The following is a 25,556-nucleotide window of genomic DNA, read 5'->3' as shown; positions in this document are numbered from 1 at the left end:
TATGGCTACTGCCTTGGTGTTCATAGCAAAGCTCTTTCTGTTTTACCCCAGGAAAAATGCACACCTGTAGAATATTTTTTTCGACCCATTTGTTTATTATGCAAAAACTCAAATACAGCGTTCAGAATTTGAAGAAGATTGACAAGGAGAAATTTGGTGCCAGGAAAGATACCGAAAGTTTACACCAGTTAGTGCCAGTAAATGCAGGAGACGGCAGGTAACAATGCAGACACTCTTTCAGATTTCACTCATCTAGCAGATTGGGTTATGAACAGCACAGCTTGCTGTGAGTTGGAGAATAAGAGCTGGAACACTGACTAGTAAATCTTGAGATAAGTTCTATGTATTGCTAGTTATTAAAGGTTAAACCCACAACTGCATCCCATGGATAGTGAAGCCTTCTCTTCCCATCATCACCCTGTGGTTTGTTTGCACATGGTGTTTCTCAGTGACCATTGGGAAATAAAAATGAGACTCCAGGCAGATAAAAGCCCATACCAGAAATGTCCATAGTTCTCATTCCACAGCTCCCTTTCTTTGCTTTCCACCATGCTGCCCATGCTAGTACAATCAACATTTTTTGGGGGGGGAGTAATGGGGTTGGAATAAATCATGCAACTTAACTCGACAGTTTGCATAATTCCTGTTACAGGTAGGTAGCCATGTTAGTCTGCCATAGTCAAAACAAAATAAAAAAAATAATCTTTCCAGTAGCACCTTAGTAGCACCTTAGTTGGTCTCTAAGGTGCTACTGGAAGGATTTTTTTTGTTTTGTTTTGTTTTGCATAATTCCTATTCTGGATGCAAGGCATTTGTCTGCATGTTACATGCCTTGCACTTCTTTGTTGGAAGTACACAGTTGTCTGGCTTTGGATGAATATGAGTGCTTCTTCTCCATTAAGACTTTGACAGATACAGTTGCACTTTCTCCTCATTTATATCAGTGGCTTAGTGAACTTGGCTTTTGAGATCAGTGTGCTGCTGGGATAATCTGCTTTAAAGCTGATTTGGTTCTCGTATGCCTTGCAGATAAGGAAGGAGTGTGGTGCTGTGGCAAGAACACATTCTCTGCAAGCAAAAGATTGCATGTTCAGTCCCTGGCATCTCCAGGTTTGGCTCAGAAAGACCCCTCTCTACAACCCTGGAGAGCTGCTGCCGGTTGGTGTTGAGTGATTAGTATTAAGCCAGGCAGATGTAGGAAGAAGATGAGCATGTGCTTGGGAATGCCATCCTGACAATTCTACCTTACTCAAGGCACTTTTCTGACTTGCTCACTGCTGATTTAGGCAACCTTCTGCTTTCTCTTGTTATTTCTGGCATCCATGGGTGGAATGCAGAATACATGCAGTCTTCGGTTTTGTGGAGTGCAAAGATGGAATTGTTCTCTCATCTCTCTGCTTTGCTGAATCAGAAATGTGTGGCTGCTTCTACTTCTGGTTCATTCTTAAGGTGGCTGCCCTTGCAAAAGCGTCAGGCCCTCTTCATTCGCAAGCCAACAAGTTGATTTTGCCAGGGCCCATGTCACTGAAAACATTTAGGGGAATTTCTCTTCAGACTCTGTTGACACTGATGTTGTAATGTTTGAAGAACAATGCTACTGCTAAGAGTTCTCTTTTGTATCACCATATCCTTCCCCCAGCCCCCTTCTAAATTCCTGACTAATCTTTATTTTTGCAAGGCATATGGAAAAAACCACAACTTCCTGTTCTAAACTGCCCTCAGTTTTTTTAGCCAGGCAAATACAGTTCCTCTGAAACAGTTAAAAACAAACCTGTTCTTCTTGCCTGGTCTGGCATTCAAGCACACAACTGTTTTCGGCCAGATTCATGAGGCCCTCTAAAGTTGTATCCGGAGCTGTTTATACTATGCAGTTAATACCTGAGCAGACCTTTTGCAGAACATGCACTCTGGAATAGAATCCAGGCACTGGAGATTGTAATCCTCATGATTGTGAAGAAATGCAAGCATCATGTATGTGACGGGTGCAAGGCTGGGAGTGAGTACCTTTGATTGCCCCAGGGAGGGTATTGTCTTCTGTGTTCTAGCAATGTTTTAGCAATGTGTTCCTGTGGGATCAATTGTTGCAACTGGGTGGCCAGAGGTGGGAAGTAACTAGGTTTCCTTCCTTGACTGCCCTACTTTAGTTTTGTTTTTCTGCTTCATTTTTAAGACCCCCATTCAAACGGTAGGCATGTTTGGTGCTACTTCAGTTGATTAGTCAGGCATAGGATAGGGCGTCACCATTTGTCATCTGCGTGTTGTGACAGAGATATGGCAGTGGTGGCTGGGGATGCCAGGTGAGATAAGGAAATGTTGGGCAAATAGCAAACTTCTCTTTTTACTCTATCTCCTTTACTGGGGACTCTAATTGCCAAGTCAGCTTCTCTTTGCCTGTTCCTGATAAATGCCAGATCAGTCTTAAAAGGAACAGCGGTAATTCAGCATTTGATCCTGGATAATGAAGCCACTCTGGCTTGGATCACAGAGCTGGTGGGATGAGGCAGCTGACCCTGCGACTGCCCTACTTTCTGCAGCCAGGTATTTGGTCTAGCATCAGTGTAGTGGTGGTAGAAGCAGAAGAGGAATCTATAAAGATTCTATCACTCTCACCAGACACCTTGTCCTGCAGAGGGTTTTATATACTACATTTATCTTGTATGGCAGGGACAGCCTGGGGGCTTGGTCATCATTCCACCCATCATAGTGCCTGACTCCCTGATAGACTGTGCAGATGTAATCTCAAATTTGGTGTTTAACCATCTCAAAGCGATTCATTCTTCTTTTGTAGTGCAGTCCAAGACAACCAGGAGGCCAGTGTATTTTGAGCTCTACACATTCTACCAGTCATAGATTCATTTTGGGTTTTGCATAGGCTATGAGACCTGTTTCTGGTGTCTTAGCCATAAACTGTGAAGGTAAGTATCACAGGATTTAGTTGTTTTCTGCAGCGGATCTGTTGAAATGGTCTGCCCCTAGGAGTAGTTGAATCTGTTGGCTTTCCAAGCTACTCTTTGGGTTTTTTCAGCAGACTTTGCAAGCTCTCCTGTCAAATCGCTGGTCTGTTCCTAGCGTAAGGTATTAACATGGGTGGCTGACTATTGCTCCTTTAGTCCTTAGTTTTTGAGGAGCTGTAGGAGATTAAGCAGGGACGCGGGTGGCGCTGTGGGTTAAACCACAGAGGCTAGGGCTTGTCGATCAGAAGGTTGGCGGTTCGAATCCCTGCGACGGGGTGAGCTCCCGTTGCTCGGTCCCTGCTCCTGCCAACCTAGCAGTTCAAAAGCATGTCAAAGTGCAAGTAGATAAATAGGTACCGCTCCAGCGGGAAGGTAAACGCCATTTCCATGCGCTGCTCTGGTTTGCCAGAAGTGGCTTAGTCATGCTAGCCACATGACCCGGAAACTGTACGCCGGCTCCCTCGGCCAATAAAGCGAGATGAGCGCCGCAACCCCAGAGTCGTCTGCGACTGGACCTAATGGTCAGGGGTCCCTTTACCTTAGGAGATTAAGCAGTTGGGATGGCAGCAAGAGTGCAAGTGGTAGACTATTCAAGGAAAATCTGACTGAAGGCTTATTCACACTTATTTTTTGCCCCACTGTTTCCAGGCGCAAGTCCGCACTTAAAAGCTCCGTGTACAAGCATTTTTATTATTATTATTTTTGGCCCAGATCTTTCCCCACGAAAACCCGTACTTTAGCACTCAATCAAAGCAAGTATCAGTTCAGGTTTTTTGTGGATTGCTGTTTACTTCAATAAAGCTTTAAAGAGTGGGTTTTCATGGTGAAAGCTCTGGAGCAAAAAAACAACAACAGTGGGCGGGCGAGCTTGGACACAGAGCTTTGAAGTGTGACTGTGCTGGAAAGAGCAGAGGAAAGGTAAGTGTGAATAAGCCTGAATGTGGTTTAGAAAGAGTAGGCAGAGTTGGTAACAAAGAAGCCTATTTGTCATGTTGTCCTATGGAGCTACACCAAGTGGTTAGATTGCTGTTGCAATCTTTGCATGGAGACATCTGCAGCCCACTATCACCAATTTTGCCAAGCATGTTTGCACTTGAATCACTTGCCTCCATTCCACTGCCACTTGCTTTGGAGTCTGTTCATGAAATCACCTTAGCTTTAGTGAGTTGCTGCTATTTGGATGAATTTCAATTGATTTCAAATGAAGAAAAGGGCAACATTATAGGAGAGTATGGGGCACCAGTGGTTGCTCAATCATTGCCCCTCCTTAAACCTTTGAAGGACCCTGATGACCTTAAGTACTTGCTGGTTGTTTTCAGCGTCTGTCTCTCCAGGTTCTCTTAGATGAAGCTATTTCCCCACCCCCCAAATCCTTAGCGGTCTGATTTTAGCACCCATTGTTGCAATAAAGGAAACGACCATGGTTGCTCTGGCTGATGACTTCCCCCAAGAGAAGTATGGGGGATTGTGACCAGGTTTCATAGAGAAGTTATCTTTCCAGATTCCCTTTGTGGATTGGTGTTTGGAGACACCATATTGTGGCAGTTTTGCTCTTATGTGGAGGGTAGAATTCAGAAGGCAGTGCTAGAGAATAGTTACTCCTGTGAGATTCCACAAGGATCAGTATCATCTTCTGTTGTATTTGGTGCCACTGACTGAAGCCATCTGGGGATGTGGTGTCATCAGTAGGCAAACAACTGGTCACTTGTTCAGGCCATCCAGTTTTCTCCAGAACACAGACAAGAAACTGATGCTAAGCTGCTTCAGTCTGTGGGTGGACTAGCCTACTTCATGTATATTGGATCTGATCCAGTAAGACCCTCTGTATTCCTCTGCAGTCTGCTTGGATAGTTAACACGTTGTGTCTGGATCCCAAGGGCCACAGCGTCTGGGTTTTTCCTTTCTGCTGCCAAACGTTTGGAAGAAAGCGGTGACTATTGGAGGGGAGGAAAGGGAGGGAGATCTGTGTTGCTGGGTGTAGATCCACTGGAGCTTCTGCCTTGCTTGTCTCTTTCAAGTACTGGATCTGGTTTTTTTAAAAAAAAATCTTACCCATGAAAACTGTGGAACCTTTCCTTGAGATCATCATCCCATGTCCTCTGGCAGCTTGAATTCTTTATTGTACTGCCTGGGTGGTTGCTATCCTGACTGTGGTCTTTCTAACCCCTACCTGGACAAGAGGTGGTCATTTCAGGAATCTGACTAACTTAAACAGATGTTGAAGGAAACATCTTGAGAGCTCTGCTGAGCAGCACAGAGGGACACCAGACAAGCACCTAAATGTAACTTCTGCCTGCCTTCCTTGATCTCAGGGACCCCAAGCAATTGCTTCTCTTTTTTTCTGCATACCACACAAGCTGCAGGCTGCCACAGGGCATTTTTATTTGTTTCAGGAGTCGAATTATATATGGGCAAGCCAGTCAATATTGATTGTCGTCTTCTGTAAGAAGCTGAGGTTCCCTCAGAGTAGTCTGGCTATTACCGGTAAGTGGGATTCCAGGGCCTCAGAATGACTAGGCTTTGCACAAGCCTGGCTGCAAAGTCCATATCCAACCCTGCAATGTTAAATGTATATATCTGGTTCTCTTACTGAGTGGGGATTAAGAAGGTTGCCCATGCAGCTGCTAAGCAGCAGGGACCAAAGGGAGTCAAGAAGATTAGAGGATTGAGGATTAGTGTTTAAGGGGACAAGTGGTTATGGGGGTCAGCTGTAGAGTTGTGGAGGGTTAAATCGGGGGGGATTTGCAGGTCACTCACACCACAGACCCATAGCGTGAAGTGTGAAGGTTTAGATGAAAGCCTATTGAACCATACTTGTATGCCTCTTACAAAGTCCCTATCTGCAACCTCACATTCATGAAACCTACAGCTGCATAGGTGCATATGCTATCAACTTTGTTATGCTGTGTGGTTTTTGCCAGTATTTTCCATTTTCCCATAACTGGGTTTATGGCTGCTGTTCCCCTATCACATGACAAGCAAATTATGAGCAGGGATGCTTTTAAGCCCTTGATAATTTACTGCTATGAACTCTTGAAGTTGATGCCACTGGAGACTTGACACGTTGAACAAACTAGCTTTACTCAGCCTACTACTCTGAAACTCTTACTGCTGCAGCTGATCTCAAAACACTTCTTTTATAAGCTTTCAGTTCGCTTTTCACATTACCTCTGCACCCACTCATGAAATGCGTTGTATTATTAGAATAATTTATTCATTTGTATCCCCATCTTTCTACTTATCAAGGTAGTGCTTAAGATGACTACTGGCTGTATCCAAAATTCCTACTGTCATTGAGAGGGAGAGAAGCTGATCTGAACCTTGGTTGCTCACAGAGGAACTTGTGGATATAACTTTACTACAGGAGGGATCTTGGTTAGGCAGGCCTTGCTTTCTTTCTCATTCTGAGTGTGCTGGTTTCAATGACTAGGTTCATTGCTGGTAACGGCAGTACTGATTCATTGTGAAATAGTCAAGTGCCAAGGTAGCCAACAAGGGTCCCTTCAAATGTTCTTGGATTTTAATCCCCACCAGCCCCAGTTGGCATAGCCAATGCTCAAGGGCAATGGGAGTTGTAGTTCAACAACATCTGGAGGTCACCATTTTGGCTATCCTGAGTCTAGCAGCACTCAAGCCCCTCCGTCCTACCCTGTTTCTCCTAAAATAAGCCATAGCCATAAAATAAGCCATAGCAGGATTTCTATGCATTTGCGAAATATAAGCCGTTCCCCAAAAATAAGCCATACCCCGAAAATAAGCCATAGTGACATGGTACCTCCCATTAAAACAGCCTGGAGAGGCGTGGCTATGCAGCGTACCGATGCGACACGGTTAAAATAAGACATCCCCTGAAAATAAGCCATACTGTGTTTTGTTGAGCGAAAAAAAATATAAGACGGTGTCTTATTTTAGGAGAAACACGGTAATAGAACTGGGCACCCCTAGTTGTGCATAAGTTGGTCATCTGCTTAGGACTTGGGCCCAGTGGAAAGTGTTTCACTTGGATCAGAGTTCAGATTGCAGCCGCCTTAAGGCTTTTCCAATTGCAGCCTAGCAGGGAGTCTAAGCAGAATTCCAGTGGACAGGGGTATGTGATTTCAGGGCTCTCTATTCCTTCGTCTCGCTATCCAAGACCCAAAGAAGCAAATGTGTGCATCGTAATAGGGCCGCCTACCACAAAATGAATCCTGGTTGATAATAAGCCACTTCTTAACTGATAAGCTGGTTGATTCATATAATAAATTTGCATGTTCTAGATTTCTCTTAGGAGCTTACATTTTTAATTAAGGCTGCCACTCACTGCTAGAAAGCTGTCTCAAATATTTCCTCTTTCCTTCCTTACTGCGGTGGCAATATCTGTAGCCAAAGAAAGAAAGACCTGACTTTGATTCACCCTGGCCTGTAGCAAACTGCTGCTGGATACTCAAATCATGGCTCTGCAGCACTGGGTTGGGCCCCGTGCCAGTCCGTGCCGTGCTTGGGTAGTCTCCATTCAGTTTTGTGGTTTCCTCAAGAAGTTAATTGTGCTCTTTCTTTGCCCTGAAAGGAGAGCTGTCCATGCTTTGTTCTCCCAAAAGATCGGATTCAGCTTTCAAAATAAATTATGCAAATGGAAGTGCTACAGAATTGTCTTGTGCGCAACAAGCTCATGTTACTTTCTTTGTTCTGAACTAAAGTTCTTGAGGTTTTCTGGAGGGAGAAGCCTGGTGAAAATGGACTGAGCTGAGCAAAGGAACATGGGGACTGAATGGAGAAGGGACACGAGATTTCAAGGCCACAGCCCCAAACACACACAGCAGGCCAGTCGGCACGTGTTGTGCAGCACAATTGCTCAGCAAAGTCTAAGCAGGGGTATAACTGATGTGCCCTTCCCCAGCATTTGGGATGTTGCCTAGTGGTGGGAAAGGAGATTCCCCCCTCAAGCTTTTAATCTCCCTCTGCCAAAAAAAACTATTGTCAAAAGAAGTGTTTGTGTTCGCTTCTACTGGTTGGTGGAACTGAAAGGCTGGCTGGGGTTATAAAGAAGTGTGTTTCTCTTCTGCCCAACCCAAGCAGTGAATGGCAATGTGCATTTTTGATTTTGTCACTGAATTGTTTTGTGTGTACACTGAAAAAAGGTATAGCTTTACTCATCTTTTGTACGCAGCCTGTAGATAGCCTTGCCATGAAACACAGCATGCAAAGATTTTGAAAATAAATGTCGGCCTTCAGCAAGGAATGAGGGGAGATGGGAAGGCCTTAATTCATTGTTTAAGCCTGTTGGTCTGCTTTGCCTTAGGGCAGGAGGGTGTGGCTTGACCATACTGTCCTGTTGGGCCTAATTCAGCCTGTGGGGCAGAGTGTGGGGCACATTTCTTACGAAGAATTAGCTGATTAGTATTTTGCAGGCAAAAAAAGGGGTCATCTGGTGTCATTGTGATGCCTGGTGATTGACAGGTGGGCAGCACTACCCACCTGTCAAACCTGGCCCTCCGCAGGTGGGGGAGATAAGCTGGCCAGATTCAGTTCCCCACCCCTGCATTAGATGCTAAGACTGTCCTAACTCCATTTAGCTGGAAATAAGTCCCACTGAGTTCATCAGGACTTACTTTTGACTAGGCATGACTAGAAATGTGCCTTAAGTTTTCAGGTCTCTTCTGTGTGGTACACAGAACGGGAAAGGAGTTTGTGTAGGGCACAAAACCAAGAAACCCTGGGTGGTAGCTGCTGCCGTTAGCCAATACACCTGCTTTGAAAATAGGCAGAGATTTTTCCACCCCATCCTGGTCTGTTAAACACACTTCACTTCAGAAAAGAATGGAACTGGAGGGTGTTTATAGGGCAGATGTTGGGATTGCTTCCAGTCTCCTGCAGAGATTCTTCCAAAGCTGCTACATTGAGCATTTGTGCTTTTGTGCTTTTCCTGCTATAAATTCAGATACTTTGCTCAGACCCTCCAAGTGTCCCTATTTTCCAAGGATGTCCTTGATTTAGAGAAGCCATCCCGGTTTCTGATTTGATCCCAGAATTTCCCGCTTTTCCTTAGGATGTCCCTATTTTCATTGGAGGCATGTTAGAGGGTATGGCTTTGCCCTGTTTTAAGGTTTTCTTATTTTCAAGAATGCTGCACTGCAGACCAGCTACTGTAATTGCAGGCATGCAAATACGCATATAAGACTACTTTTTAATCCAGGAAAAACTTCTCAAAAGTCAGGGATCGTCTTATACACTGGGTGGAGAATCTGCGGTCGAGTATATCTCAAACTCTATATTTTAACTGGAAAAGTTGGGGGTCGTCTTATATGCCCAGTCGTCTTATACGCCAGAAAATATGGTAACTGATTGCCTGTGATAGACGAATTATCTCCAAATGCCCAGACAGGGAACTTAACAAAAGTCTTTCTTAATCTACAAAATGACTGACATAGTAAAAAATATATATATGTATGTGGGCTTGTAACATTTTCTGGACATGCTGGTACAGCTGCTTTGTCTACAGTGAGTAGTACAGTGGTACCTCGGGTTACAGACGCTTCAGGTTACAGACTCTGCTAACCCAGAAATAGTACCTCGGGTTAAGAACTTTTCTTCAGGATGAGAACAGAAATCGCGCGGCGGCAGCAGGAGGCCCCATTAGCTAAAGGGGTACCTCAGGTTAAGAACAGTTTCAGGTTAAGAACGGACACCCAGAATGAATCAAGTTCTTAACCCGAGGTACCACAGTATAATCTTTGTGCTGGACAGGACTATGCCCTCAGCTGATTCTTTTTCTCTGCAAAATGATGGTTCTCAGTGATTGGTCATAGGAGCCCTGTTGGACTTTATCAAATGGATATTTATAGGGCAATCAGTGCCAGTCCAAACAAGCTAGATTGTGTAAGCCTCTGATTTGACATGACCATGTTTTCTTGCCACAATGACTCCGGCATTGTGTTTATTTCCTTGCAACAGTTCTGTATTTCAAGTAGCCCAAACATTCAGTCATGCATGCCTGTTGCTTTCGTTTAGCATAACTGCTTTGCTTCCATTGCCCTCCTCTAATGCTGCTAAAATGAATGGTGGGACCTCCATGGAGCAAGGGAGTAAGGTGGAGTGGACCTCAAAGTAAAAGTGATGCTGAAGGTAGATGATGAATCGAGACTGAATATACCTCTGATGTTTCTCTTGTTGAAATATCTGGAAAGCACTGAGAGTGCAGGCCCATTAAATCTCTCCTACCTACTGCAGAATCGCACCTTCCATTCAGAGATCTGTGTTAAACATTGCATGTATCATCTTCTTTTTAACAGTCTGGGTTGGTAGAGGGCAAGCAGTGATGTGGGGTAAAAACTAATGAATAGATGCCAACTGCAAATGCAATATTATGCAAGCTTGGCAGTTTTCATAGTTGTGATTGTTGTTTTTCAAGTAATTATCTCTGGCAATGAGATAGTCAACATATCATGCACCAGCCTTTAGATTGCTAAAATGGATTAGTGTGTCAACAGTTTTCAGCACCTCTGTTTTTTTGCTTAAATTTGAACAGTACTGTATAAGGAAAGTGCATGCTATTAACTGTAAGTCTCTCCCAGTAATTCTTCCCCCACCCCCATAATGCAACATTTAAACCACATTAATTTAATAAATGATGATGATGATGATGATGATAAAGGAAGGCTTTGATTTCCATCCCCTCAAATATATCAGGTCAAACTTTTGTGGTGTGTTGGGAAAAAGTAACATGGGATTTTTTTTTTACAAGCAAAATAAACGTGATAAATTAGTTCATTCTCTAAGGTATCGGAACTTGCCTCCAAGCAGATTATCCTAATTTGCATAGGATTTTTGTGTTTGGAAAACCCACATCACTGAAGGCAAGGAAGGAGGAGAAAAACAGGTGGAACATGTTGTGGCCTCCCCTAACACTCTTTTTTCCCCTCCCACTTGTTGTGCAGGTCCATGGTGGTATTGTGACACCCATCGGAGGGGAAAGCGAGCACGAGAAGACAGGGTGGGGGCCTGCGCCTGTGAAGGATGCTGAAGAAAAGCAACCTGGTTCTCTGGGGCGTGGTGCTTTTTGTGGCCTGGAACGCCCTGATCCTCTTCTTCCTGTGGACTCGGCCTCAGTCCTCCTCTGACCACAGCCGCCTCACTGAAGAGGTCATCCGACTGGCCCAGGACGCAGAGGTGGAGCTGGAGCGCCAGAAGGACCTCCTGCATCAAATCTACCGCTACAGCGCCCTCTGGAACAGGAGGAAGGCTACCGAAGCCAAAAGGCTCCACCTCTCGGTTGCATCCTCTGCCCTGCCTTCAACAGCTGCCCCCTTGCCCCGCCGCAGCCAAATCTCTCCAGACGCCGTCTTGCCAGTGCTGGTGATTGCCTGCGACCGCAGCACGGTCCGCCGTTGCCTCGACAAGCTGCTGCATTACCGCCCCTCCAAGGAGCGCTTCCCCATCATCGTGAGCCAGGACTGCGGACACGAGGAGACCGCCAGGGTCATCGCCTCCTATGGAGACGCCATCATGCACATCAAGCAGCCCAACCTGAGCGACATCCCTGTGCCCACCGACCACCGCAAGTTCCAAGGCTACTACAAGATCGCCCGGCACTATCGCTGGGCCCTGAGCCAGGTTTTCCGGAACTTCAAGTACCAGGCGGCCATTGTGGTGGAAGATGACCTGGAAGTCGCTCCAGACTTCTTTGAATACTTCCAGGCCGCTTTTCCGCTCCTGCTAGCCGACCCCACCCTTTGGTGTCTCTCCGCCTGGAACGACAACGGCAAGGAGCAGATGGTGGATGCCAGCCACCCAGAGCTCCTCTACCGTACGGATTTTTTCCCCGGGCTGGGCTGGCTTCTGCTGTCCGACCTGTGGGACGAGCTGGAGCCCAAGTGGCCCAAGGCCTTCTGGGATGATTGGATGCGACACCCTGAGCAACGGCAGGGCCGTTCGTGCATCAGGCCCGAAGTGTCGCGTACCATGACTTTTGGCCGCAAGGGCGTGAGCCACGGTCAGTTCTTTGACCAGTACCTGAAGTTCATCAAGCTCAACGACCGCTTCGTGCCTTTCACCCAGATGGACCTCTCTTACCTCAAGAAAGATGAGTACGAGCGCTCATTCCTAGCCCAGGTCTACGGGGCCCCTGAGCTACGGGTCGAGGAGCTGCAGGGTAACCAGCGCCGGGAGCTGGGCACTGTCCGAGTGCAGTACACCACTCGCGACTCCTTCAAGGCCTTCGCCAAGGCCTTAGGGGTCATGGACGACCTCAAGTCCGGAGTGCCCCGTGCCGGCTACCAGGGCATCGTCAGCTTCCTCTTCAGAGGCCGCCGCGTTTACTTAGCTCCTCCTTCAGACTGGACAGGCTACGACCCTAGCTGGAGTTAGCATCTGATGACCCTTAAGCATGTTGGACCCTGTTGTCAAAGGGGTGCTTGGAGTTGGGAGTGGGGAGCGGGGACAAAATTCTGTATTTTTCTTTTCCTGTGTGGCATTCGAGTGCATTCCAGGGATGAGGGTGGTTTTGTGCACTTAAAATTATGGGGTAGGAGGGGCGGGGTTGCGGGGGTTATTCCGATGCCCCAAAGAGGGGGTGAGGTGGAGCGTTCCGAGTGCTCTCTCCATTCTACCCTCCAGTGCCTATTCTCCTTTTTTTTTGACATGGTGGTCTGTTCACTCATTAGATCCTTGGTGGCTTCTCCGAGTCGGTGTGTTTTTGAGGTCAAAGCCCGTGCTAAACCAAAGCAGCAACCCATCGAGGTTTTCCCAGCTTCGTTGAGCTCACGGAGGCCTGTGCAGCTTGCGGCCCAGCAAGCCAGGTGCAGCTCCGCAGGCACACAACATGGCTTGATAACTTCCCTGTTCCACGTATGCAGGCAAGCAAAAAAATTGCTGGCCTCCTGGTAGGTCGCTTTGTGCAGGCCTGAGCAAAAGGAAGGAAATGAGGGTCTTTTCTCCCCTCCTGACTGCCTGTTCCTTTCTCATTTGGACATAGTTGAATGCTACCATTGCAAACAGGAAACTCCTTTGGACGTTCAGTGGGTCCCTTAGAAGGACCACTTTTATTGACCATATTGGCCATTTTTACTTGGGTCTCCTGAATAACTCATTCTTGAACTGTGTTCGATGGGAGGTAAGGTGCATGCACTAATAAAGGTGATGGAAGGATTGCTCAGGTGAGGCGAGTGTCTAAATCTCCAGTTGTTTTTACCTGGGTAATAAGGAAACGGTGGCATGGGGGGGAGATGTAGTCAGTTGCCAAAGGAAGTTCTTGTCAGCTGGTCCTTTCTGTAAGCTACGGCGACTGAAATCCGGATCGGCTGGACCATTTCAGGTGGCAGGTGGGGGATTAAATTTGAAAACTCACCCACATGAAATTCCCCTTATATGTGCAAGGCTAGCATGTCCAGGAGGTGGTCTTGGGCTAGCTTTTTCCATGACGTGTGTGAAGGAGCATTCGAACCCCCACTTAGTCAGAAATGGTACCGTCTTGAGTGCCTATTTGCTCTCAGTTATGTTTTGTAGCCACCATTATATAATACCTACATGACATTTAAGGGGAGGTTGGTTTAATTATGGCGTGGTGCCACGTTCTCTTCCCAGGTTGAGTGAGGAAACTTGTCCCCAATGGCTGCCTTAATTCGCCTTGGGTTTTTGGGGGAGGGGCGGTCCCTAAATTCAGCCCCACCACAGAGGTGGCTTATCCCGCAGTAGCATTTTTTGCAACTGGTTGTCATATTAGCACTAATCCACCACCAGCTCTGTAGGAGCAACAGGGCAGAGGGAGAATCCCCAAGTCAGCAGAACACACCATGGGAGGAGCCCAGCCTTACTCAGCGGTGCAAAAGCTTCTTTCCCCATTCTTGCCTCTAGAAGGCGCTGCTGAGCTGCTCCAGAGCCACTAGATAAAGTAAGCATGGAGAAGGAGTTTCGGACCTCATATGGCCAAAATTCAGACCACACCAAAGGGTAGTATTTTGTTTGTTTCTTTGGATGCTGTATTACTTTTTTGTCTTTTTTTTTAAAAAAACAACAACAACACAAAACTCTCCATGGTGAATGAAGAAAGAAATATGGGGTTGTATTCAACTTAGCACTAAGGAGATCGTTCCGTCAGTGCAACTGTTTCTTCTGGTCCAACAGAATGATCTCCCCTGTCCTCCTCCATCCGTGTGCTGTTCTGGGTTCTCCTAACCCTCTGGAGCAGATATGGGAAGGGCGTGGGGAGGAGAGGGGAGAAAGTCCTATTGAGCTAGCTGGGATCCTTCCGCTGGCTTTCGCTGGTTCCACAATTTAGTTGAATACGGCCCCTTGTCTCCGCTTTGGAATTCCACTACAGTAAGGAATTTCTCTCCTGCGGCCAAGTTCAGCGAAATGGGTGTGGGAGGCCTTCCTTCCGCATCTCTGTTTTCCTAGCTGGTGCAGATGGAAGAGCAGGAGATGGTGCCTCGGGGGAACCGCATTTGAATGATCTTGTTGCATCTGTTTAATTATGTTTCGTTATTACTTCCTTGAAAAAGCAGTATTGCTACTGGGATTGTGAGAGAAAGATGTCTCTTCCGTTGGAAACCCTGATCATGAGGTTTATTATTTTCTTTTTCAAAGGGTGATCCATCTTGGTTTTCTCTCAGAGGAGGAACCTCTGTAAGGGGATACATATTGGTGAGGTTTTGGGGGAAAATATTCCGTTCAAAAGGGTGTTCACTTATGAATGGGGGATTCTCCATTGAAGGCAGAGGCCTTCTCTTCTCCCCTTGAATGGGTACCTGTGGAAACTCAGAGAGCATGTGGTGATGGTGAGTTTCACTCTCAGTAGGTCCTACACCCTTCTTTGAAATTTGCTTGAATTGGGGGTGGCAGGGAGACATCAAGGTGAAAATTAGGAGTAGCTCCAGGAGTCTCTTTAGTTTGGGATTCACATTCCTAGACTCAAAACTGATCTCCAGTGCAGGGAAGGAAGCACCTTGAGAGATGACACCTTTGACCAGTGAAAGGCAGTTAGTGAGGTTGGGGTTGGAGGAAGGAGGAGCACATTCTGTCCCTATGCATCTCCTTTCTGTCTTTAGGGGCACAGGCAAAGGCCCCTGAATTAGAATGGGAAGGACAGAACTGGTAATCTGTCTCCATCCTCTCCCTTTTACCACTGTTGCTCACCTTGCCTGTGTATCTGCCCTTCTTCTTCCCGTCCAGGCAGGAGTTGGTATTACAGTGGTGCCTCGCAAGACGAAATTAATTCGTTCCGCGAATCACTTTGTTTTGCGAGAATGTCGTCTTGCGAATTACGGCTTGCATTGAAACGGCTATGGGGGGGGGATCGCAAAACGTTTTCATCTTGCGAAAAACGGCCATAGAAAAAGTCGTCTTGCGAGTCACCACTGCGATTGCAAAACCCTTTCGTCTAGCGGGTTTTTCGTTTCGCGAGGCATTCATCTTGCAAGGTACCACTGTATTATCCACCTGTAGAATTCTGAAGATTCAGCCAGTGGATGGGACAGTGTTTTTAGGGAACTAACTCTACCTTTAACACCAATGCAAGGGCCTGACATGGAGGACTCTCTCTGTCCTTCCCACCCAACCCATTGTTTTGGATGGCACAGTTCTGTCCATCCATGCCATCTGTGGCCTGAACTCTTTCTTGTGGCATGTGGTCCGTGTTTAGTGTGAATGTCCTAGCTCACAGTGCTACTACCTCCCTTTGCATTCCCAGAGTGCTTCAAGTGAAGGGACTTGAGATCAGCTGAGATGGCATTGGCCCCAGAAGAACGTTTTGGGTCAGTTGGGGAGCATCCACCCGCATCTACAGTTCCCTCCTTCTCTCCCAAGCTCCCTTTCTGCTCCTGGAACGGTCCATTTTGAAATTCCAACTGAAAGTAAAAGCTTGTGAAATTTTGGGGTGGTTGAACTCTTAAGGTGTTTGCTAGAGAGATGCTGTTTTTAATGTCCAAATTTCAATTGGTGAAATGTTTGAAGATGCAAAAACTTATTTTACACAGCAAAATAAAAGCCGGTCCTTTTCAAACAGCTCCTGTCTTTTGTGTCTTTGATCTTGCAGAATCGCTCGGTGTCAATTCTTCAGCGTTTCACAAGAGTCTGTAACAAAGGTCTGGCGGGGAGTGGGCAGGGAATGAGCATTGCCTTATTGGTTCAGACCAAAGATTCATCTACTTCATTGTTCTTTCCCAAAGTGGCTGGCTAGTTGCTCCTGGACAGTTCAGAAGCAGGATGCAATAGTGATTGATTACACCTGCCCTCTTGTTCATTGTCAGCATAATGGGTCCAGAGGCAGCATACCGCTTAACCTGACAGCTCCATTATACTTTGAATATGGAGCTTACATACCTAGTTAACATAGCTAACAAGAGCCATTGGCTAACCTATTCTTCATCCTATTGAGTAAATACGCCTCAGGTGGAAGAGGCATCTGTATAATTGGCACTGACGTTTGAAATGTGATGTAACATGAATAAAAACAGCAGCTTCCTCATGTGGCTACATGTTGAGGTTAGCTATGTGGGCAGTTCCTTTCTCATATACTATTTTCACTGGGAATTTATTTAAGAAAAGACAAACATGCACAAGGTGACAACGAAACAAAAACAGAATTGCCAGCTACAGTACAATACAATAAATATAGAGTTTGTTCCTGGTATGAGCTTTCGTGTGTATCTGAAGAAGTGTGCATGCACACGAAAGCTCATACCAGGAACAAACTCAGTTGGTCTCTAAGGTGCTACTAGAAAGAATTTTCGAATAAATATAGATCTATTCATATTTGCACTTAATGTATTGACATATGCTCTCCAAATCAGAACTGTAGAGTTGGGGTGTCTGAATAGGTATTCAAATGAAGTTGGTGTTTATACAAAATAAGTTCCCTCAGACCTTGTGGGGTGCAGGACTGTTCTTTTTTGGGGGGAGGGATGAATGAATTCCTATGCCCCACAAAGAAAGAGGCTCAAATAACTCATGCAGGTGAGTCTGTCTCCTCACTGAATAAGATGGAGCCCCCCCCCCACTCCCCAGAGCAAACTCTCAGCGCATGCTTTCCTCAGCTCAAGCTGGATCAGCCAGACAATGACCGCAAGTTAAGTTCGGCAAGCCGCCTTAATCTTACAGCTGGAGTCACAGAATTGCAGAATTGTAGAGTTGGAAGGGACCCTGAGGATCATCTAGTCCAACCCCCTGCAATGCAGGAATATGCAGCTGTCACTTTCTGGGATCAGACCTGCAACCTTGGTGTTATCAGCATCATGCTCTAACCAACGGAGCTATCCAGGTCCTACAATAGCATTCAGTCAATGTGTGGTGGTTCCTGATAGGGTCAGTAGGTTTCTATATTTGTACTAGGGTTGCGGGTGGCGCTGTGGGTTAAACCACAGAGCCTAGGGCTTGTCGATCAGAAGGTCGGCGGTTCCATTGCTCGGTCCCTGCTCCTGCCCACCTAGCAGTTTGAAAGCACATCAAAGTGGAAGTAGATAAATAGGTACCGCTCCGGCGGGAAGGTAAACAGCGTTTCCGTACACTGCTCTGGTTCGCCAGAAGCAGCTTAGTCATGCTGGCCACATGACCCGGAAGCTGCAAATCTCTTGCCACTCCCCCCCCCCCCCCGCTTTCCTGCTTGATTAAGTGGCCTGGGATATTGTCTGATCTGAATGGTCACAGCAGTGCCATTGCTACTATTTTTATTTCTGCTTTTAAGGAGAGAAAGCGGAGCAGGGCAGGGGGAGAGAGAGATGGAAAAGAGGAAGAAGCAAAATTGACAGATGGGTTTTTGGAAAGGGGAGGGGAGGGGAGGGGAGGGGAGAGAAAAACAAGCTTAGGCCTGAAGGTGAACCCTGCTGCTGTTATACAGTAAAGGAGAGAACCAACCGTGATTTAAGGGAAAGAGTTCCTTGTTCTGCACCAGGAAGGAACAGCAAAGGGGATCAAGAAAATTTCAAGTTAAAATCAGTTATTCTCTCACACGCAAAGGGAACAGATGCAGGTTATGAACGTTTTGCCAACAACAGCCAAACTTCCTGGAATGGCTCCTGCTGGATCTTCCAGCAAATTGTTTTGTTTCCTTTCTCTGTGCATTTAAGTGACAGTTCAGGAGAGAGGGCTGCGCTTTCTTCCCCTTTTCCTGCCCCACCGTCCCCCCCAATCCTTCCCCAGTTGCAACTCCTGCGTGCTTGAAAGCAGGCCTGTCCAAACAGCCTGCCAGTCACCTAGGGCAGCCAACCAGAATCTCAATAACAAAAGACAAAAACAACAAGTGAGATGTTGCCGATGTAGCAGGCGACCTTCAGCTTGACAGCCTGTTTTATTTATTTATTTTATTTCATAAAAGGTTATGCACCACTTGATTGTTTAAAAAGCCCTCTTAGCTGTTTGCAAAAAGATTAAACCATAAAAATCCGGAACATTTTCCACCCATGCTTTAAAGCAGGGGTCCCCAAACTAAGGCCCGGGGGCCAGATGCGGCCCAATCGCCTTCTAAATGCAGCCTGCGGATGGTCCAGGAATCAGCGTCCTTTTATTTAAAATGCATCTCTGGGTTATTTGTGGGGCATAGGAATTCGTTTATATTTTTTTTCAAAATATAGTCCAGCCCCCCACAAGGTCTGAGGCCAGACAGTGGACCAGCCCCCTGCTGAAAAAGTTTGTTGACCCCTGCCTTAAAGCATTACAAAAGTTAAAATATTAAAACATATTAAAACTGCCACCACTTTCTAAGCATCTGCATAGACTTGTCTCGCCAGGAATGTTTTTAATCAGGTGCCAAAAGTATAGCGAAGGTGCCTGCTTGATCTCACTAGGCAGGGAGTTCCAAAGTTTAGTTGCCGCCACACTCTAGCCCTGGAATCTCCAGTCTGGCTCCACGAAAATCTTGCTGGTGTGAATAAAATAGAATAGAAATAGAAATGGGCCAGGAGGGGAAAGAACCTGTATCAAGATTCCAAGCGTCAGAGTTGGAACCACTGGCAGAATCGGACCCGCATATCTTGATCCAGCTTCGCCGCTGACCTACCGCCACCGTGTGGCGGAACCAAGGTAGGGCAGCTGTTTTGCTTGGAAAGCTGAGCTGCAAATATGCATAAGCACACGCGCGCGCACAAAGGCAGATTCACACGTTACGCGCGCCTACGCACACGCGCGCCCATTTGCACACGTTCCTGTGCCTCTCTCCGCGTCTGTCCTTCACGCCCTGCCGCCACGTCGCGCAGTCCGATTAGCAGGATTGCCACCCTGACTGCGCGCAATAATCTGAGAGTAATCCCTTCTGAACACTGAGGAGCTTCCAAGTCAACGTGGATAGCATCGACCAGTAGCTGCACGATGACCAGCGTTCCCATCTGTCTGCAAAAAGCAAATATATATATATGATTGCCTCCCCCTCCATGCTAAATTGGTCAGCTTTACAGAACGTGGTTGGAATGCGTTGCTTTAGCGTTAGCAACGTGCTGATCAATTGCCTTCAACGTCATCTTTTCTGTTGCGTCGACAAATGTGGAATTAGGAAGGCGGAAAAGCAAAGAAACGAAACTCTGATCGCGGAGGCGCTTATTTGCTGTGACTAAAAGCCACGAGTGCGCTCCTTCGATAGCTCAGCTGGTAGAGCGGAGGACTGTAGAATGTAAAAAGCCGTCATCCTTAGGTCGCTGGTTCGATTCCGGCTCGAAGGACATTGCGTTTTTTTTCCCTTTTCTATTATAAAATGCCCCACCAAGTTTCAGATGCATTCTCAATTTAATTCACAGGTGATCAGAGTGCGCTGGAGGCTGAGAGCATCAAAAGTCTAATGCATTTTCTTATAAAGGTATTACGACCAGAGAACCTGCTATCCAGAAATACTGTTAGGGTCCGCTGGATCAGATCTCACATGTTTCTCTGGCAATGATAGATAGATAGATAGATAGATAGATAGATAGATAGATAGATAGATAGATAATGAAAGTTTAAATCTGTTTCTCTGCTTTCTGATCGTGGGTTTGGGTTGCAGGTGTGAGTTTTGCAACGAGGGGAGATGCTCGTTGAACTAATGGGTGTTACTCGAGAGCAGACATGCACAGCATCGCGCTGTTTGTCTTCTTCTTCTTCTTTTTTTAGTACTGCAACTCCAAAACCCACGATCGGGTAATAATACCGTTATTGGGACCATCTAAAAGGTCACAAAAGCATGGCAAGTTTTCCGAGTCTGCAGAACGCTTCATCTGGCAGGGCGCCACGCAAAGGATCGGGCAAGAAGGGTAACCACAACAATGACGGAGATGGTCTGTTATTAGGCCGCACCTGGAGTTTCCTTACGTAAAAACAGTACAGGGGTAGGAATAGAAATACTTAAGTACAGAACTGGAACTAAGCTCTGCGATTGGCTCGTTGAAATTGTAAGGAGGTCACGCTATTGGGTGCAAACTACTATGGAAGCAGTGAGCGCTATTGGTTGGTCTGTTGACTTGGGCCACCCCATTGGCTACTGCTTTTTTTAAATTAGACATCCCACTTCTGCTTTCTTCCCTTTAGTTTTTTGACTCTCTGTTCATCCGCTTTGAGCACATGGAACAGAAAATGCCACATTTTTCTTGTTAGCGCACATTGGAGAAGCCACAGCGATCTCACTGAGTAACTAGGCACAGAATTCGAGAACAACTGTTGATCACTGTGGACTAGAATCTTGTCCCGAAGTGATTAGGAAAAAATACAACGCTGTTTTATACCGGACCTTGGTCCGCCCAGCTCAGCGTTGTCCACACTGTCTGGCAGCAGCTATCTCTCTCAGCCCTCACTGGAAATGCCCACCTTCGGCCTTTCCGCAAAACATATTTTCCTTCGAGCCGGAATCGAACCAGCGACCTAAGGATGACTCTCTTAAGTATTCTACAGTCCTCCGCTCTACCAGCTGAGCTATCGAAGGAGCGTGCTTAGGCATCAAAGGAACGTCGTTTACACTAGCCTGCTCAAGAGTGTTTTGCCTTGTGCATTTGTCCCTTTAAAAAAAAATTGTAAAGCTGAACAGGTACCTTTAAAATTCTGCTAATTTAAACACGTCAGCAGTGCAAATGATCAAGAATCAAAGTGTAGTGGCACACAGGCAAATCAGCCCACGTCAGGGCAGTGATCCTGTTAAATAAATCCTACTTGGTTGATCAAATGAATTTTAATGGATTGATTAAGTCTGCATGGATTTGCACCCTAATGCAGAAACAGGATTTTTTTTTTTAAAAAAAAAGTAGTTTCTTTTTAAATGATCGTGTGTTGCAGCAGGTACAAATTGGAAAAGGAATTCCACACAAGGGGGGGTGTTGTCAGAAGGATGATGTGAGGGGAATAACAGAATCATGGAACCCCAAGGGTCATTTGTTCCAACCTCTTGAAATGCAGGAATCTCAGTACAAAAATGGCACGAATATCTCTCCATCCATCACAACTTGCATCAAGTTTAAAACTCAGCCTTTCCCTACCTCAAATTTGCGTTCCTTTGTATCTGCTGCCACCTGGTGGCCTTCTTGAGGCAATTTCATTAAAGATCACTTTGTTATGCAAACCGCTGCCGAAAGGGATCGCCAAAGTCAGGCGGAGTCCAGTGCAAGATTTGTTGTCGTTTAGTCGTGTCCGACTCTTCGTGACCCCATGGACCAGAGCACGCCAGGCACTCCTGTCTTCCACTGCCTCCCGCAGTTTGGCCAAACTCATGTTGGTAGCTTCGAGAACACTGTCCAACCATCTCGTCCTCTGTTGTCCCCTTCTCCTTGTGCCCTCCATCTTTCCCAACATCAGGGTCTTTTCCAGGGAGTCTCCTCTTCTCAAGAGGTGGCCAAAGTACTGGAGCCTCAGCTTCAGGATGATCTGTCCTTCCAGTGAGCAGTCAGGGCTGATTTCCTTAAGAATGGATAGGTTTGATTTTCTTGCAGTCCATGTTGTTGTTGTTTAGTCGTCTTGGTCATGTTCAACTCTCCATGACCCCATGAACCAAAGCATGCCTTGGAAACTCTCACTTTCTCCTCAAAGCTTCTCCTTTTTTATGTCCATGGAGTTTTCTTGGCAAAATACTGGAGTGCTTTGCCAGTTCCTTCTCCACTTGCAGTCCATACCAACCTCCAATTTTCTAATATGAAGCTGGCCCATCTCCCCTCAGCAGAGTTTGCCAGGGATTTGAACCCGTGACCTCTGGTGCCTCTTCTCCCCTCAGATAGCCCCTGAGACATGGTGTGGTTGTTGACTTAGGAGAAAACTTGTTGTTGTTGTTCAGTCGTTCAGTCGTGTCCGACTCTTCGTGACCCCATGGACCAGAGCACGCCAGGCACCCCTATCCTCCACTGCCTTCCGCAGTTTGGCCAAATTCATGTTAGTAGCTTCGAGAACACTGTCCAACCATCTCATCCTCTGTCGTCCCCTTCTCCTTGTGCCCTCCATCTTTCCCAACATCAGGGTCTTTTCTAGGGAGTCTTCTCTTCTCATGAGGTGAGAACTACAGTACACTAAAAACTGGTGCTTTTCTAAGAACGTAAGAGCTCTGCTGGATCAGGCCAATGGCCCACCTACTTCAGCATCCTGTTCTCACAGTGGCCAACCAGATGCCTGTGGGGGAAACCATAACCAGGCTCCGAGCACAAGATCCCTCTTCTCTCCTGCCCTTTCCAGCTTAGCCTAAATTGGGCTTCTAATTGTGTCCATTCAAGATCTCCTGGGTGAGGGCCTATCTCAGATTGATCTATTCAGTGGCTATCTTTGCCTATTCTGTGCCTGAGTGCTTCTAAGCTCACCAGCTGCTGCAGAGTGGAAAGCCTGGAGAGATTTTATACCAAATCGTTGCTTCCCAGGCTCAGAGAATCCTTGCAGTTTCAATTCAGCGAAGTGCCAATATCTCTGTAGCAGACCTCCAGCTCTCCTTACAGAACTTTAAATCCTGGGATTCCTTGGCCTGGGGAGAGATAATATTAAAATTATGTCTAGCACAGGAGATGTGCCCTTTCATAACAGTGCTCTCACAGGCAATGGCAGCCTCGCTTTCTTAAGGGCGGTTTCTTTTTAAATGGCCTCAAGTTGCCACCTTATCTCACTAACCTTTCTCCTATGCATTCAAAAGCTGTCTCATTAACTGTTGCTTTTTCTGCATTTGCAGCACAGAAGTGACCTCCCTGGGCTGCAAGCCTGGGCAATGTATATGGAGGTCCTGGGATGCCCAGGTAACAAGACCGCACTCTTGGCCTTGCTGATGTGGTTCAAAGGAAAGGAAAGAAATATGTTTGGCTGCAGGAGTTGCCAGAAGGAGGCGTACAAGGCAACATCTGACCCTTTTAGGGACTCCACTCCTGATTTGTGTAGGGGTTACTCCTTAGCTGTTTCTTCCGAAGATGTCCCACAAGCCAGCAAGTATGCATTTTCCCTCAGGGTTCACAAATGAGTACCGGTATATCCACAAGGCAGCAGAGGTTTAGGATCAGTTTTCCATCTCCTTTAAAAAAAATTTTTTTTAAATTAATTTTTCAAAAGAAAACAACAATAAAACAAACAAATACAAATCAATACAACCATAAAAGAGAAAACAAACCTACATTTAAAAACAAAAAAAGAAAAACATATTAGTATCACTAACTTTATCACTACAACCATAAAAGAGAAAACAAACCTACATTTAAAAACAAAAAAAGAAAAACATATTAGTATCACTAACTTTATCACTACAACCATAAAAGAGAAAACAAACCTACATTTAAAAACAAAAAAAGTAAAACATATTATTATCACTAACTTCTGTCCTTTACATTGTATCTTGACTTCCTCTCATCTCCATTTCTTGCGTTCCTTGTCGATCATCTTTAGTAACTTCTTACCATCATTAAATACCTTACTTGACTATAAAATATCACTAATCTTATCTAATATCTTAACTCATACTTTCACAATTCCATCTCCTAGATGGGCTACCTTCCCAGGCTGATGGGCCCCATCTGTTCTACAGCACGTGCGGAAGCCACCATCTTGACCGTTGGACCCACTATTGATCTCATCTGCTCAATCCGCTATCTTTGTATTCAGAAGATCCTAACTCATGGAGGGTTTGAGACCCACCGGATACCCTCACCTGGTTTAGCCAGCGAGTCAAAGCCATTCCCAGAGTGTGACTACTGCCGCATGCTGACTGATGTACATAATTTCTGCAAGCGAAGCCCCACCCCACCCCAGCATACAAATGAAGTGCAGGTGAAAGCTTCACCTGATAGGTATCTGTCTGGTTAGGCGTTCCAGTTACAGGTAGGTAGCCATGTTGGTCTGCCATAGTCAAAACAAAATAAAAATAAAATAAAAAAATCCTTCCAGTAGCACCTTAGAGACCAACATACCAAGAACAAACTTAGTTGGTCTCTAAGGTGCTACGGGAACTGGAAGGAATTTTTTAATTTTGTTTTGGTTAGGTGTTGTTGAAGCTCCAGGGTGGAAGGGAGCAGGCAGAGGAACAGTCCTCAGCAATCCTAATAGTGCATGCTTATACAGAAGCCCAGCTAAATTCAGTGGGGCTTACTCCCAGGTAAATGTGCGAAGGGTGGCAGCAATCCTGCACGTGTTTACTCAGAGGTAAATCCTACCAAGCGTCTTAGTAAGCATGTTTGGAATTGCAGCCTGCAGCTGACATCTTATACAGACATCCCAGAGACTAAATCACATTGAATTCAACGGGGCTGACTTCCGAGTAGTCATGCATAGGCTTCCACAACAAATCTATTTCAAAATGTTTGTTGATTCTTTTTTTCATATAATTTATACACTGCTTGATTGCAAAACAACAACAACAACAACAACAACAACAACAACAACAACAACAACAACAACAACAACAATTTATACCCCGCCCATCTGGCTGGGTTTCCCCAGCCACTCTGGGCAGCTTCCAGCGGAATGTTAAAATACAATAATCTATTAAGCATTAAAAGTTTCCCTAAACAGGGCTGCTTTCAGATGTCTCCTAAAAGTCTGGTAGTTGGTTTTCTCTTTGACATCTGGTGGGAGGGTGTTCCACAGGGCGGGTGCCACTACCAAGAAGGCCCTCTGCCTGGTTCCCCGTAACTTGGCTTCTCGCAGCAAGGGAACCACCAGAAGGCCCTCGGCGCTGGACCTCAGTGTCCGGGCAGAATGATGGGGGTGGAGACGCTCCTTCAGGTATACTGGACCGAGGCCGTTTAGGGCTTTAAAGGTCAGAACGAACACTTTGAATTATGCTCGGAAACATACTGGGAGCCAATGTAGGTCTTTCAAGACTGGTGTTATGTGGTCTCGGCGGCTGCTCCCAGTCACCAGTCTAGCTGCCGCATTCTGGATTAGTTATAGTTTCCGGGTCACCTTCAAAGGTAGCCCCACATAGAGAGCATTGCAGTAATCCAAGCGAGATATAACTAGAGCATGCACCACTCTGGCGAGACAGTCCGTGGGCAGGTAGGGTCTCAGCCTGCGTACCAGATGGAGCTGGTAGACAGCCGCCCTGGACACAGAATTAACCTGCACCCAGTGGTGGAGGAAGGCTCCGCGCTACCCGGGGCGGTGAAAGAAAACACTCCGGGGGCGGGGTGTCGTGACATCACATTGTGACGTCACGATCGGCGGGCTGCTGCTGCTTCCGCAGCCCCCTTTTAAGCCGCAGAGCGAAAAGGCGGCTCGTGGGGCTGCCGAACG

The 25,556-nt window shown here is 46.3% G+C and overlaps 1 protein-coding gene and 2 non-coding genes across 6 annotated transcripts in view; 2 read left to right on the top strand and 1 right to left on the bottom strand.

The window, feature by feature from the left end:
• MGAT1 (alpha-1,3-mannosyl-glycoprotein 2-beta-N-acetylglucosaminyltransferase) overlaps positions 1-12,566 on the top strand; it is a 39,871-nt gene extending 27,305 nt beyond the window's left edge. For all 4 annotated transcript variants that reach the window (XM_033141499.1, XM_033141498.1, XM_033141502.1 and 1 more), the window contains one exon: positions 10,868-12,566. In XM_033141499.1, coding sequence (XP_032997390.1) covers positions 10,947-12,296 — 1,350 coding nt within the window. In that variant the 5' untranslated portion in view covers positions 10,868-10,946 and the 3' untranslated portion in view covers positions 12,297-12,566. The remainder of the gene's footprint in view (positions 1-10,867) is intronic.
• Positions 12,567-19,484: 6,918 nt separating this feature from the next.
• Positions 19,485-19,573, top strand: TRNAY-GUA. Its single transcript is given in 2 exon segments — positions 19,485-19,521; positions 19,538-19,573. It is a non-coding gene; the product is annotated as a tRNA-Tyr (tRNA).
• A 1,140-nt stretch (positions 19,574-20,713) lies between these two features.
• TRNAY-GUA lies at positions 20,714-20,802 on the bottom strand. Its single transcript is given in 2 exon segments — positions 20,714-20,749; positions 20,766-20,802. It is a non-coding gene; the product is annotated as a tRNA-Tyr (tRNA).
• Positions 20,803-25,556: the final 4,754 nt, after the last annotated feature.

The sequence above is a fragment of the Lacerta agilis genome, chromosome 2 (assembly GCF_009819535.1).
Source record: "Lacerta agilis isolate rLacAgi1 chromosome 2, rLacAgi1.pri, whole genome shotgun sequence".
Lineage (NCBI taxonomy): Eukaryota > Metazoa > Chordata > Lepidosauria > Squamata > Lacertidae > Lacerta > Lacerta agilis.
The sequence above is the reverse complement of the archived record's forward strand: the minus strand, read 5'-3'. Positions and strand labels throughout refer to the sequence as shown.